Genomic DNA, 14,405 nt, shown 5'->3' with positions numbered 1-14,405 from the left:
GTTTAAAATAAAGTCAATGACCACAAAAGAAACCAAAACTAAATCACTAAAAGAACAATGTACAATTGGAATATATACTTTGTATACATTATACATTCTTTCCTTTCTCCTTTCATTTTTTTTAACAATAATTACTATACCTTTTTTACTAAAAGTTTAAGAATCCAGATTTCAGATTCAGTCTAATTATTATTATTATGGGAAGAAATAAATTCCAGTAGCATTGTAACAAATAGATTTTTGTCACCATTAGGTTATCATAACTATTCATATTATCTCATCAGATCAGATCAGATCAGCCGCTCAGTTGTGTCCGACTCTTTGCGACCCCATGAATCGCAGCACGCCAGGCCTCCCTGTCCATCACCAATTCCCAGAGTTCACTCAGACTCATGTCCATTGAGTCAGTGATGCCATCCAGCCATCTCATCCTCTGTCGTCCCCTTTTCCTCTTGCCCCCAATCCCTCCCAGCATCAGAGTCTTTTCCAATGAGTCATCTCTTCGCATGAGGTGGCCAAAGTACTGGAGTTTCAGCTTTAGCATCATTCCTTCCAAAGAAATCCCAGGGCTGATCTTCAGAATGGACTGGTTGGATCTCCTTGCAGTCCAAGGGACTCTCTCATAGCATTTAACAAAATATTATGATTTTTAAAATTTGTCTTGAACAAAATTCTAAATAAATCCTCGAATAGGCATTGCTGCTTCAATGATATGTTGAGTTTGATTATTATATATTAAAATTTGGACCATGAAATATTACTCGACATTGCATACAAATTGTTTACCTAGTAAAATATGATGTAAAGTGACTAAACAAACATAAAAACTAAGTTAAGATCTCATTAATGAACAACAGATTAATCAGTTACTCAAGCTGTTTGCTAATATATCTTTTTACCATTTTTGCCTCAGGGTTATGATGGCTATGGGGGTGAATATGATGATGAAATCTATGAGACTTATGACAATAGCTATCCCATCCAAGCACAAAGGTAAGGTATACTTTGTCTAAAGCATCCTTCTTGGGATGATTTTTTATCATGCTATTTTGTTTCTTGTATCTGAATATTAGTTACATTTTGTGAAAGTTTCCAGCAGTGGATTTAATTTATTGTCCTTCTGAATTATCAAATTACTTACTAGACTATGAGAAGTAAAAGATAATGATCTTACAATTGGTAATAATGAAATAGTAGTATGCAGTTTTAAAACTAGGTGATTATCATAACTAATCAACTCATTATGTGAGTTTATATTTTAAAAAATACTGTTAATATTAGAGTTTATTTTTAGTGAATTCATAATTAAGACAATAATAAAAACAAATCTCTTGTTCATTGGGGCTATATTGCCAGAAATTTAATTTTTATTTTTAAGACAAAAGATAGGAAAATATTGGTGCTGTGAAAAGAGAAAAAATCTTAAAACATCTTATGGAATCAAGAATTTATTTCTTTTAATTGATTTAAAATTTCCAACAAACAAAAGTATAAGACCAGACAGCTTCACAAACAAACTCTAAAAAACATTTAGCAAAGAACTAACACCTGTCCTTCTGAAATCATTCCAAAAGTCTCAGAGAAAGGAAAACTCCAAAACTCATTCTAGGAGGCCACTAGTACCCTGATACCAATACCAGACAAAGATACTGCAAAAAGAAAAGAAAAGAAAATTAATGGCCAATATCACTGATGAAAATAGATGAAAACAATCGTGTACAAAATACTAGCACGTTCCATTAAATCATCATACACCATGATCATGTGGTATTTATTCCAGGGATGCAAGGACTTTTCAATATCAACAAATCAATGTGTGATACACCACATCAACAAGTTGGAGAATATTAACCATACTGTCATTTCAATGGATACATAAAAAGCTTTTTACAAAATTCAACACTCAGTTATGACAATAACTCTCCAGAAAGTGGGCATAGAAGGAGCATACCTCAACATAATAGAGGCCATATATGACTAACCTACAGCTAACTTCATACTCAATGGTGAAAAACTGAAAGCATTTTCTCTAAGATCGGTAACAAGACAAGGATTTCCACTCTTGCATTTTTATTTAACATAGGTTTGGAAGTCTTAGATTTGGAAATCAGAGAAAAAATAAAAGAAATAATGGGAACACAAATTGGGGGCGGGGGAGTGAAACTGTCATCATTTGTGTACAATATGATACTATACGTAGAAAATCCTAAAGATGCCACCAGATGGCTCAGTTCAGTTCAGTTCAGTCACTCAGTTGTGTCTGACGTTTTTCAACTCCACAGACTTCAGCACACCAGGCTTTCCTGTCCATAACCAACCCCTGGAACTTACTCAAACTCATGTCCATTGAGTCAGTGATGCCATCCAAACATCTCTGCTGTCCCCTTATTTCCCCCCCTTTAATTTTTCCCAGCATCAGGGTCTTTTCAAATGAGTCAGTTCTTTGCACCAGATAGCCAAAGTATTGGAGTTTCAGCTTCAACATCAGTCTTTCCAATGAATATTCAGGACTTATTTCCTTTAGGATTAACAGGTTAGTTCTCCATGCAATCCAAGGGACTCTCAAGAGTCTTCTCCAACACCACAGTTCAGAAGCATCAATTCTTCTGTGCTCAGCTTTCTTTATAGTCCAACTGTCACATCCATACATGACTAATGGAAAAACCATAGCTTTGACTAGACAGGGACCTTTGTGGGTAAAGTAATGTCTCTGCTTTTTAATATACTGTCTAGGTTGGTCATAGCTTTTCTTCCAGGGAGCAAGCATCTTTTAATTTTATGGCTGCAGTCACTATCTGCAGTGATTTTGGAGGCCCCCCCCCCCAAATAAAGTTTGTCACTGTTTCCATTGTTTCCCCATCTATTTTCCATGAAGTGATGGGACCAGATGCCATGATCTTAGTTTTCTGAATGTTGAGTTTTAAGCCAACTTTTTCACTCTTCCTTCCACTTTTATCAAGAGGTTCTTTGGTTCTTTGTTTTCTACCAGAAGGGTGGTGCCATCTGCTAATCAATGAATTTGGCTAATTGGTGTTTTGGGGTGCAAAATTAACACACAGAAGTCTGTTGCATTTCTACACACTAACAAAGATAAGAAAGGGAAACCAAGGAAACCATCCAATTGCTGCAAAAAAATAAATAAATAAAATATCCTGGTATAAACCTATCTAGGGAGCCAAAATACTTTTACTCTGAAAACTACAAGAGACTATAAGAAAATGATAAGAAAGAAAGAATGAAAGGAGGAAAGAAAGAAATGATTACACAAATGGATGGAGTAAAGATATATCAAGTTCTTGGATTTGAAGAATCAATATTGTCAAAATGAATATACTACCCATGGAAATCTACAGATTCAATGCAATTGCTCTCAAATGACCAATGCCATTTTTCACAGAACTAGAATTTTTTAAATCTTAAAATTTCTGTGGAGACACAGAAGACCTCAAATAGTTAAAGAAATCTTCAAACAAAAATGGAGCTGGAAAAATCAGGCTGCCTGACTTCAGACTATACTACAAAGCTACAGTCATCAAAAGAGTGTGATACTGGCACAAAAACAGAAATAAAGATCAATAGAACAGGGTGGAAAGCCCAGAAATAAACTCGCACACCTATGGTCAATTAATCTATGATAAGGGAGGCAAGAATATATAATGAAGAAAAGACAGTCTCTTCAATAAGTGGTGCTGAGAAAACTGAACAGCTATGTGCAAAAGAAGGAAATTAGAACATTTTTTAATGCCATACACAAAAATAAACTCAAAACGGATCAAAGATCTAAATGTAAGACCTGATATTATAAAATTATTAGAGGAAAATATAGGTAGAATACTATTTTATATAAATCATAACAATATACTTTCCCCTCTGTCTCTTAGAGTAAGGGACATAAAAATGAAAATAAACAAATGGGACCTAATCAAACTCAAAATCTTTTGCACAGAAAAAGAAACCTAAGCAAAGGAAAAGACAACCCACAAAATGGGTGAAAATATTTGCAAATTATGTGACCAGCAAGGGATTAATCTCCAAAATCTACAAACAGGTCACACAGCTTAATATCATAAAAGTAGCAATCCAAAATGGGCAGAAGATGCTCTTAAAGAGACATATCTCTGAAGAAGACAACAGATGGCTAACAGGTGAATGAAAAGGTGTTCGATATCACTAATGATTAGAGAAATGCTAATCAAAACTACAAGGATGTATCACCTCACATCAGTCAGAATGGCTATTATCAAAAAAACACCTATCAACAATAAATGCTGGAGAGGGTGTGGAGAAAAGGGAGTCCTCTTACACAATTGGTGGGAATGTAAATTGGTGAAACCACTATTGAGTATAATAAGAAAGTCCCTTAAGAAACTAAAAGAGCTTACTTCACTCTGCATAATAGGCTCCAGTTTCATCCACCTCATTAGAACTGATTCAAATGTATTCTTTTTAATGGCTCCAATACAATATTGTAAAGTAATTAACCTCCAATTAAAATAAATAAATTTATATTAAAAAAAGAAACTAAAAGAGCTACCATATTATTAATAATCCAACTCCTGAGCTTGTATCCAGAGAAAAACATGATTTGAATAGATGCATGTATTCCAATGCTTATTGCAATAGCCAAGACATGGAAGCAACATGAATGCCCATTGACAGAAAAATAGATAAGTAGATAAAGAAAAATTGGTACATATATACAATAAAATATTACTCAGCTTAAAAATAATCAAATGATCTAATTTGCATCAACATGAATAGATTTGGAAATTATCATACTAAGTAAAGTAAGCCAGACAAAACAAACATCATATGGGACTGATTATACACAAAATCTAAAATAAATTATACAAATGAATGTATTTACAAAACATAAACAGAATCACAGACTTAGAGAATGAATTTATGGTTACCAGGGGTGAAGAGTTGAGGAAGGGAGAGTTTGGAAATTTGGGATTGACATGTACACACTGCTGTATTTAAAATGGATAACCAACATGAAGACTCTTGAGAGTCCCTTAGATTGCAAGGAGATCAAACCAGTCAATCCTAAAGGAAACCAACCCTGAATATTCATTGGAAGGACTGATGTTGAAGCTGAAGCTCCAATAATTTGGCCACCTGATGCTAAGAGCTGACTCATTAGAAAAGACCCTGATGCTGGGAAAGATTGAAGGCAGGAGCAGAAGGGGACAAGAGAAGATGAGATGGTTGGATGGCGTCACCAACTCAATGGTCATGAGTTTGAGCAAGCTCTGGGAGTTGGTGATGGACAAGGAAGCCTGGTGTGCTACAGTCCATGGAATTGCAAAGAGTCGGACATGATGGAGTGGCTGAATTGAACTAAATGAACATGAACCTACTGTCTAGCACAGGAAACTCTGTTCAATATTATACAGTAACCTAAATGGGAAAAGAATTTGAAAAAGAATAGATGCATACATATGTATAACTGAATCACTTTTCTCTACACCTGAAAATAATGCAATGTTGTTAATCAACTCTAATATAATATGCTTTTAAGAAAGTGAATTATAGGCTCAATATATGAATTTTAGGACACAAATATTCAGTCTTTAGAAATTGTATTTTTTTCAAGCCTTTTCCCTCATTTTTGTGTTCAAATACCTGCAGTTCTTACATAGAGACAACATATTTTCATAAAATTTAGTCTGAAGGAACTGGAGGGGTCATCAACAATAAAAGTGAATTACAATTAAAAAAAAGCAAGCAAAGAAAGAATTCTTTCCTTTCTTAGTGAATATCTTATAAATATCTCTATATATACTCACAATCTGTGATAAAATGAATTTCTACTTTTTGAAAGTTGGATTTATTGAAGTATTATATTTACATATGGTAAAATTTGCCCATCTAGGCTACAGTTGTACAAGTTTGACCAATACAATCCATTATTATGCCAACATTATGATATAGGGCTTTTTAATCAACCCCAAGTATTTCCATACTGGTCTTTAGGGTCAACATTTTCCACACCCGAGGCCCTGGGAACCATGATTCACCTTGTCACTATAGTTTTCTAGAATGTCGTATGCTGCTAAGTCACTTCAGCATGTCCGATTCTGTGTAACCCCAGAGACGGCAGCCCACCAGGCTCCCCCGTCCCTGGGATTCTCCAGGCAAGAACACTGGAGTGGGTTGCCATTTCTTTCTCCAATGCATGAAAGTGAAAAGTGAAAGTGACATCGGTCAGTTGTGTCCAACTCCTAGCAATCCCATGTACTGCAGCCTACGAGGCTCCTCCATCCATGGGATTTTCCAGGCAAGACTACTATTAGGGCCCAATTCCTTTCAATTTATTACAGGAGAATTAATGCTGTTGTTCATAATTCCTTTACTAAATCTAGAAAAAAGAAACTTTGGTGCTCAAGCAGATAAACAGCCCACTTAGACAAAGCACTATTTTAAAAAGAGGTGGCCAAGTCTATAAAGATACAAAATATCCTCCTGAAGTCTTTGTGCAATTTGAAGCTCTGATACTTGTAGAAGTATAAATGCTACAAACTTATAAAACATCACCTGAGAGTTCACTTGAACTTCCTCCAAATTCATTAAGTTTTGTAAATCTTAAACATCAAGCTCCCAATTCTAATCCTTTGTTTCAGCCCATTGTTTGCCATCTTCAAGAGTTGTATAAGAAGAACCAATAAAAAGTATAGAATTCTTAATCTGCCTTCTTATTCACTCCATATCTATTCATGTTGTTGTGTGTATTAGTGTTCTTTCCCTTTTTACTATGGTGTGGCATTTCACTGTACCACAGTGTCCTCATTCACCAGTTTAAGGACATTTGAGTTATTTCTATATTTTGCAATTATGAATAAAGTTGGTATAAAACAAATACATCTTTAGAAAAGTTAATCATGTATATTTTTTTTCTGAAAATAATTTACAAATTTCATGGGCAAGTAGGAATCCATGTGATTATTAGCTAAATGATTCTTCCCATATATGATTCACAGAAACACAATAGGACTAAAGGTCACAAAATCATGATAACATTGATCATTTACTGATCAGTTTATTCACACCCAAAAAGATTTGAATGCATTAAGTAATATTTGGAGGAGGGAAATGGCAAATAAAGAAACCACTTTAAGTTCATTAAGTAGTGGAGGACATCTCTGTGTTGTATTACATAGTGAATGTTTTATGGCCTGAGAGACAGCATAGTGAAAGGTATGACAGAGAATTCTATTTTGGGAAATCACTTTAGACAATTAGAAAAAAAAAAAAAAACTCATGTGAACATAAGCCTGTAAAACTCAATGTAACTTAAGATATCACTAAGGAAATGACCATTTTCAGCTTTGAGTTCTTGATTACTTTGTATCAGGGTAAATAAAAAAGGCATCATGAACCAAAAGCTACTGCTTCAGGTAATAACTTAATTGTTCCAATTACACATTGGAACACAGCAGTTACTTAGGGTGGGGGAGAAGCTTTGTACCACATCCCAAACCTTAAATAGACTACTGTATGCAAATTGGCTATTTAAAATACTTGCTAATATTTTCAATCAAATTTATATTTCATCACTGTATATTAGTGCATAAAAACAGTGATAATAAAGTTCTGTACCATGTTTCAGAAAGTGTTGACAGAAAACATAATTACCACGTACTATGAACACTGCTAAAATAGAGTAAAATGATTTCTTTATGTAGCTCTACAGTTACATTCAACTTGTAGAAATTTTGGAATGACTTTCTGCATCTTTATTCTGGTTAGATTTAATTGGATATGGTTTATTCTAATAAACAAGGAAGAAGAAAAAATTGGAGATTATAATAACTTATCTTGAATGTTTGAAAAGTGAATACTAGAATAATTGGATATAATTATGAATAAAATTTGGCTTCCCCAGTGGCTCAGCAGTAAAGAAACTGCCTGCAATGCAGAAAATGCATGAGATGCGGGTTCAATCTCTGAGTCAGGAAGATCCCCTGGAGGAGGGCATGGCAACCCATTCCAGTATTCTTGTCTGTAGAATCCCCTGGACAGAGGAGTCTGGTGGCCTACAGTCCATAAGATTGCAAAGGGTCTGACTGAAGTAACTGAACACACACACACATGTATAAAATTTAATGGCTATGTAGAATAACCTGAAAATCACTTTGTATTTATGAAATATAATTTATATGTAAAATATATTTTCTATGCACTCTACTACCTTCTCTTTTCCATTTCTTATCCATTCAATTTTTTATGGATAAATACTTCCCACATTCCTAGACCAAGTTCAAAAACCAATACTTCTGAAGTCTTTTGTTAAATCTATATTTGTGAATAATCTGTTTCTATGCTGAATTTCAACAGCACCCTATCTTTATTTCTTTACATTTTCTCTCTCTGCCTTGTGCTGGGAATATTTATGTACCTGTCCCTTTTCACTCTAACTACTTGCCTATAATCCTAGTCTGATACATCCTCTTGTCTTTCACAAAATCTATCTTTGAGCATTTCATGATGTGTGTGCTGAACAGATGATCATAGAAATCATGGATGTGAGACCTGAGAGGTATCTACAAGATGGGGATAAAAAATAAGAGCCTTATCCCTCAAAGAGAATCCAATATTTGGAATTACATGTATCATTTTTACCAAAAAAATATTTATATATTTCTGAATAACAGTGCTAAAGCAGAAAGAAAGAGGTCATGAAATTAACTACAGTGATATTAGTACTCTGTATGTAATAATAATTAAGCACTTGTTAAATGATTACTTGTGCCAGAGAATATACTCACCATACAGTGACAATAAATATTTTTCAGTTTGTAAATGTATTTTAACATTTTCTCCTAAGAATGTGTTGGAGAAGGAGTCATGTGCAAGCTGCATATATACTTAAATTAATATACGTGAAACAGCTATTATAGAGTAAACAATTATTAAGAATTAGAAATAAAAGTTTACTTTCTAGAAAAATCAGTTTGAAATTGGTTCTGTTTTCAGCTGGTGGTTCTTTAATTGGACTTTTTAAAGTATTGTTTAGATTTATGAGGACAAATGGAGAAAGCTTTTAGAGAAATATGTCATCATAAAGCATATCTATTATTTAAAAATAATATGAGTATTATTTTGACAATGTAGTGGTAAAATCAGAAGAAACACTGATTTAGAACTTTGAAGGTAAAACTATAAGTTTTGTGTGACTTAGCAGAACTGAGATAAAAGGAAAAAATTATTTAGATAAAATGGGTCTTAATTGACTAGTTACTCAGCACAAGTGAATACAGAATTTGTGGAGATTATAAAATCAGATCTGGAAGTTGCCTAAATGGAATAATTATTTCATTTTTAGTAGAGAATCTAACAGAAGTTCACAAGGTAACAGCCCTACAAATGTTCACCTGGAGTTCAGAAACTATAAGACATCAATTAGCCCCCAACTGTCTTATAAGATGTTGTTAGTTAGTTGTGGAAAATTTCAAAAGGATCATAAAAGGGGCTTTACTAAAAATTCCTTAGGAGGCAGCTCAACTAAATAATGCGTTAAGGTCTGATGAAGATGAAAATGATATGGAGGGTTTCCAGTCATCTTTTTCTCTTATCCTGCATCTATGAGAAGGAAAAGTAAAGAAATAGATTAATAAGATTACTATACGTTTCAAATTGCAGGGCTAGTATTGCAGTTTCCAGGGGAGCTCAATTACTTGAATTCTATGGCTTGAGACAAACTATAGAATCAACATCTGTGATCAACACCTGTAATTAGATCAAATATTAAATTCTGTATATGTTCTGATATCTTATTTTTTGTTACTCCTCAAAGTCATTAACATTCTCAGAAATCAGTCCTCTGTAATCACGTAAATTCACAAGTCTTTACAAACAAATTGTTTTTTTCCCCAACACAAAACTCTACACCAAATCAAATAGATACAGAAGAAAAGTAACTTTCATGTACTTAGAGGCAAATAGTAATTTTGCAAATGAAAGTCAAAAGATCAATTCTGATCTTTGATTCTTATAAGATTTTTTTTAATTTTATTTAATTTTTATGCCAAATATAAAAATGAATCCGCCACAGGTATACATGTGTTCCCCATCCTGAACCCTCCTCCCTCCTCCCTCCCCATACCATCCCTCTGGGTCGTCCCAGTGCACTAGCCCCAAGCGTCCAGAATCGCGCATCGAACCTGGACTGGCATCTCCTTTCATACATGATATTTTACATGTTTCAATGCCATTCTCCCAAATATTCCCACCTCTCCCTCTCCCACAGAGTCCATAAGACTGTTCTATACATCACTGTCTCTTTTGCTGTCTTGTTCACAGGGTTATTGTTACCACATTTCTAAATTCCATATATATGCGTTAGTATACTGTATTGGTGTTTTTCCTTCTGGCTTACTTCACTCTGTATAATAGGCTCCAGTTTCATCCACCTCATTAGAACTGATTCAAATGTATTCTTTTTAATGGCTGAGTAATACTCCATTGTGTATATGTACCACTGCTTTCTTATCCATTCATCTGCTGATGGGCATCTAGGTTGCTTCCATGTCCTGGGTATTATAAACAGTGCTGCAATGAACATTGGGGTACACGTGTCTCTTTCCCTTCTGGTTTCCTCAGTGCGTATGCCTAGCAGTGGGATTGCTGGATCATAAGGCAGTTCTATTTCCAGTTTTTTAAGGAATCTCCACACTGTTCTCCATAGTGGCTGTACTAGTTTGCATTCCCACCAACAGTGTAAGAGGGTTCCCTTTTCTCCACACCCTCTCCAGCATTTATTATTTGTAGACTTTTGGATCGCAGCCATTCTGACTGGTGTGAAATGGTATCTCATAGTGGTTTTGATTTGCATTTCTCTGATAATGAGTGATGTTGAGCATCTTTTCATGTGTTTGTTAGCCATCTGTATGTCTTCTTTGGAAAAATGTCTATTTAGTTCTTTGGCCCATTTTTTGATTGGGTCATTTATTTTTCTGGAGTTGAGCTATAGGAGTTGCTTTTATATTTTTTAGATTAGTTGTTTGTCAGTTGCTTCATTTCCTATTATTTTCTCCCATTCTGAAGGCTGCCTTTTCACCTTCCTAATAGTTTCCTTTGATGTGCAGAAGCTTTTAAGGTTAATTAGGTCCCATTTGTTTATTTTTGCTTTTATTTCCAATATTCTGGGAGGTGGGTCATAGAGGATCCTGCTGTGATGTATGTCAGAGAGTGTTTTGCCTATGTTCACCTCTAGGAGTTTTATAGTTTCTGGTCTTACGTTTAGATCTTTAATCCATTTTGAGTTTATTTTTGTGTATGTTGTTAGAAAGTGTTCTAGTTTCATTCTTCTACAAGTGGTTGACCAGATTTCCCAGCACCACTTGTTATAGAGATTGTCTTTAATCCATTATATATTCTTGCCTCCTTTGTCAAAGATAAGGTGTCCATATGTGCGTAGATTTATCTCTGGGCTTTCTATTTTGTTCCATTGATCTATATTTCTGTCTTTGTGCCAGTACCATACTGTCTTGATAACTGTGGCTTTGTAGTAGAGCCTGAAGTCAGGTAGGTTGATTCCTCCAGTTCCATTCTTCTTTCTCAGGATCGCTTTGGCTATTCGAGGCTTTTTGTATTTCCATGCAAATTGTGAAATTATTTGTTCTAGCTCTGTGAAGAATACTGTTGGTAGCTTGATAGGGATTGCATTGAATCTATAAATTGCTTTGGATAGTGTACTCATTTTCACTATATTGATTCTTCCAATCCATGAACATGGTATATTTCTCCATCTATTAGTGTCCTCTTTGATTTCTTTCACCAGTGTTTTATAGTTTTCTATATATAAGTCTTTAGTTTCTTTAGGTAGATATATTCCCAAGTATTTTATTCCTTCGTTGCAATGGTGAATGGAATTGTTTCCTTAATTTCTCTTTCTGTTTTCTCATTATTAGTGTATAGGAATGCAAGAGATTTCTGTGTGTTGACTTTATATCCTGCAACTTTACTATAGTCATCGATTAGTTCTAGTAATTTTCTGGTGGAGTCTTTAGGGTTTTCTATGTAGAGGATCATGTCATCTGCAAATAGAGTTTTACTTCTTCTTTTCCAATTTGGATTCCTTTTATTTCTTTTTCTGCTCTGATTGCTGTGGCCAAAACTTCCAAAACTATGTTGAATAGTAAAGGTGAAAGTGGGCACCCTTGTCTTGTTCCTGACTTTAGAGGAAATGCTTTCAATTTTTCACCTTTGAGGATAATGTTTACTGTGGGTTTGTCATATACAGCTTTTATTATGTTGAGGTATGTTCCTTCTATTCCTGCTTTCTGGAGAGTTTTTATCATAAATGGGTTTTGAATTTTGTCAAAGGCTTTCTCTGCATCTATTGAGATAATCATATGGTTTTTATTTTTCAATTTGTCAATGTGGTGTATTACATTGATTGGTTTGCAGATATTGAAGAATCCTTGCATCCCTGGGATCAAGCCCACTTGGTCATGGTGTATGATCTTTTTAATGTGTTGTTGGATTCTGATTGCTAGAATTTTGTTAAGGATTTTTGCATCTATGTTCATCAGTGATATTGGCCTGTAGTTTTCTTTTTTTGTGGGATCTTTGTCAGGTTTTGGTATTAGGGTGATGGTGGCCTCATAGAATGAGTTTGGAAGTTTACCTTCCTCTGCAATTTTCTGGAAGAGTTTGAGCAGGATAGGTGTTAGCTCTTCCCTAAATTTTTGGTAGAATTCAGCTGTGAAGCCGTCTGGACCTGGGCTTTTGTTTGCTGGAAGATTTTTGATTACAGTTTCAATTTCCGTGCTTGTGATGGGTCTGTTGAGATTTTCTATTTCTTCCTGGCCCAGTTTTGGAAAGTTGTATTTTTCTGAGAATTTGTCCATTTCTTCCACATTGTCCATTTTATTGGCATATAATTGTTGATAGTAGTCTCTTATGATCCTTTGTAGTTCTGTGTTGTCTGTTGTGATCTCTCCCTTTTCATTTCTAATTTTATTGATTTGATTTTTCTCCCTTTGTTTCTTGATGAGTCTGGCTAATGGTTTGTCAATTTTATTTTTCCTTTCAAAGAACCAGCTTTTGGCTTTGTTGATTTTTGCTATGGTCTCTTTTGTTTCTTTTGCATTTATTTCTGACCTAATTTTTAAGATTTCTTTCCTTCTACTAACCCTGGGGTTCTTCATTTCTTCCTTTTCTAGTTGTTTAGGTGTAGAGTTAGGTTATTTTTTTGACCTTTTTCTTGTTTCTTGAGGTGTGCCTGTATTGGTATGAACTTTCCCCTTAGCACTGCTTTTACCGTGTCCCACAGGTTTTGGGTTCTTGTGTTTTCATTTTCATTTGTTTATATGCAAATTTTGATTTCTTTTTTGATTTCTTCTGTGATTTGTTGGTTATTCAGCAGCGTGTTGTTCAGCCTCCATATGTTGGAATTTTTAATAGTTTTTCTCCTGTAATTGAGATCTAATCTTACTGCATTATGGTCAGAAAAGATGCTTGCAATGATTTCTATTTTTTTGAATTTACCAAGGCTAGCTTTATGACCCAGGATGTGATCTATCCTGGAGAAGGTTCCGTGTGCACTTGAGAAAAAGCTGAAATTCATTGTTTTGGAATGAAATGTCCTATAGATATCAATTAGGTCTAACTGGTCTATTGTATCATTTAAAGTTTGTGTTTCCTTGTTAATTTTCTGTTTAGTTGATCTATCTATAGGTGTGAGTGGAGTATTAAAGTCTCCCACTATTATTGTGTTATTGTTAATTTCTCCTTTCATACTTGTTAGCATTTGTCTTACATACTGCAGTACTCCCGTGTTGGGTGCATATATATTTATAATTGTTATATCTTCTTCTTGGATTGATCCTTTGATCATTATATAGTGACCTTCTTTGTCTCTTTTCACAGCCTTTGTTTTAAAGTCTATTTTATCTGATATGGGTATTGCTACTCCTGCTTTCTTTTGGTCCCTATTTGCATGGAAAATCTTTTTCCAGCCCTTCACTTTCAGTCTGTATGTGACCCCTGTTTTGAGGTGGGTCTCTTGTAGACAACATATGTAGGGTCTTGTTTTTGGATCCATTCAGCCAGTCTTTGTCTTTTGGTTGGGGCATTCAACCCATTTATGTTTAAGGTAATTACTGATAAGTATGATCCCATTGCCATTTACTTTATTGTTTTGGGTTCGAATTTATACACCGTTTTTGTGTTTCCTGCCTAGAGAATGTCCTTTAGTATTTGTTGGAGAGCTGGTTTGGTGGTGCAGAATTCTCTCAGCTTTTGCTTGTCTGAGAAGCTTTTGATTTCTCCTTCATATTTGAATGAGATCCTTGCTGGGTACAATAATCTGGGCTGTAGGTTATTTTCTTCCATCACTTTAAGTATGTCTTGCCATTCCCTCCTGGCTTGAAGAGTTTCTATTGAAAGATCAGCTG

The 14,405-nt window shown here is 34.7% G+C and overlaps 1 protein-coding gene across 2 annotated transcripts in view; it reads left to right on the top strand.

Annotated features, from left to right (window-relative positions):
• The window catches only part of KHDRBS2 (KH RNA binding domain containing, signal transduction associated 2), a 699,109-nt gene that overhangs the window by 607,830 nt on the left and 76,874 nt on the right, over window positions 1-14,405 (top strand). For both annotated transcript variants that reach the window (XM_070777723.1, XM_070777722.1), the window contains exon 7: window positions 914-993. In XM_070777723.1, coding sequence (XP_070633824.1) covers window positions 914-993 — 80 coding nt within the window. The remainder of the gene's footprint in view (window positions 1-913; window positions 994-14,405) is intronic.

Source organism: Bos indicus, chromosome 23 (assembly GCF_029378745.1).
Source record: "Bos indicus isolate NIAB-ARS_2022 breed Sahiwal x Tharparkar chromosome 23, NIAB-ARS_B.indTharparkar_mat_pri_1.0, whole genome shotgun sequence".
Classification (NCBI taxonomy): domain Eukaryota; kingdom Metazoa; phylum Chordata; class Mammalia; order Artiodactyla; family Bovidae; genus Bos; species Bos indicus.
Note: the sequence above shows the minus strand (reverse complement) of the source record. Positions and strands in the feature narration are given on the sequence as shown.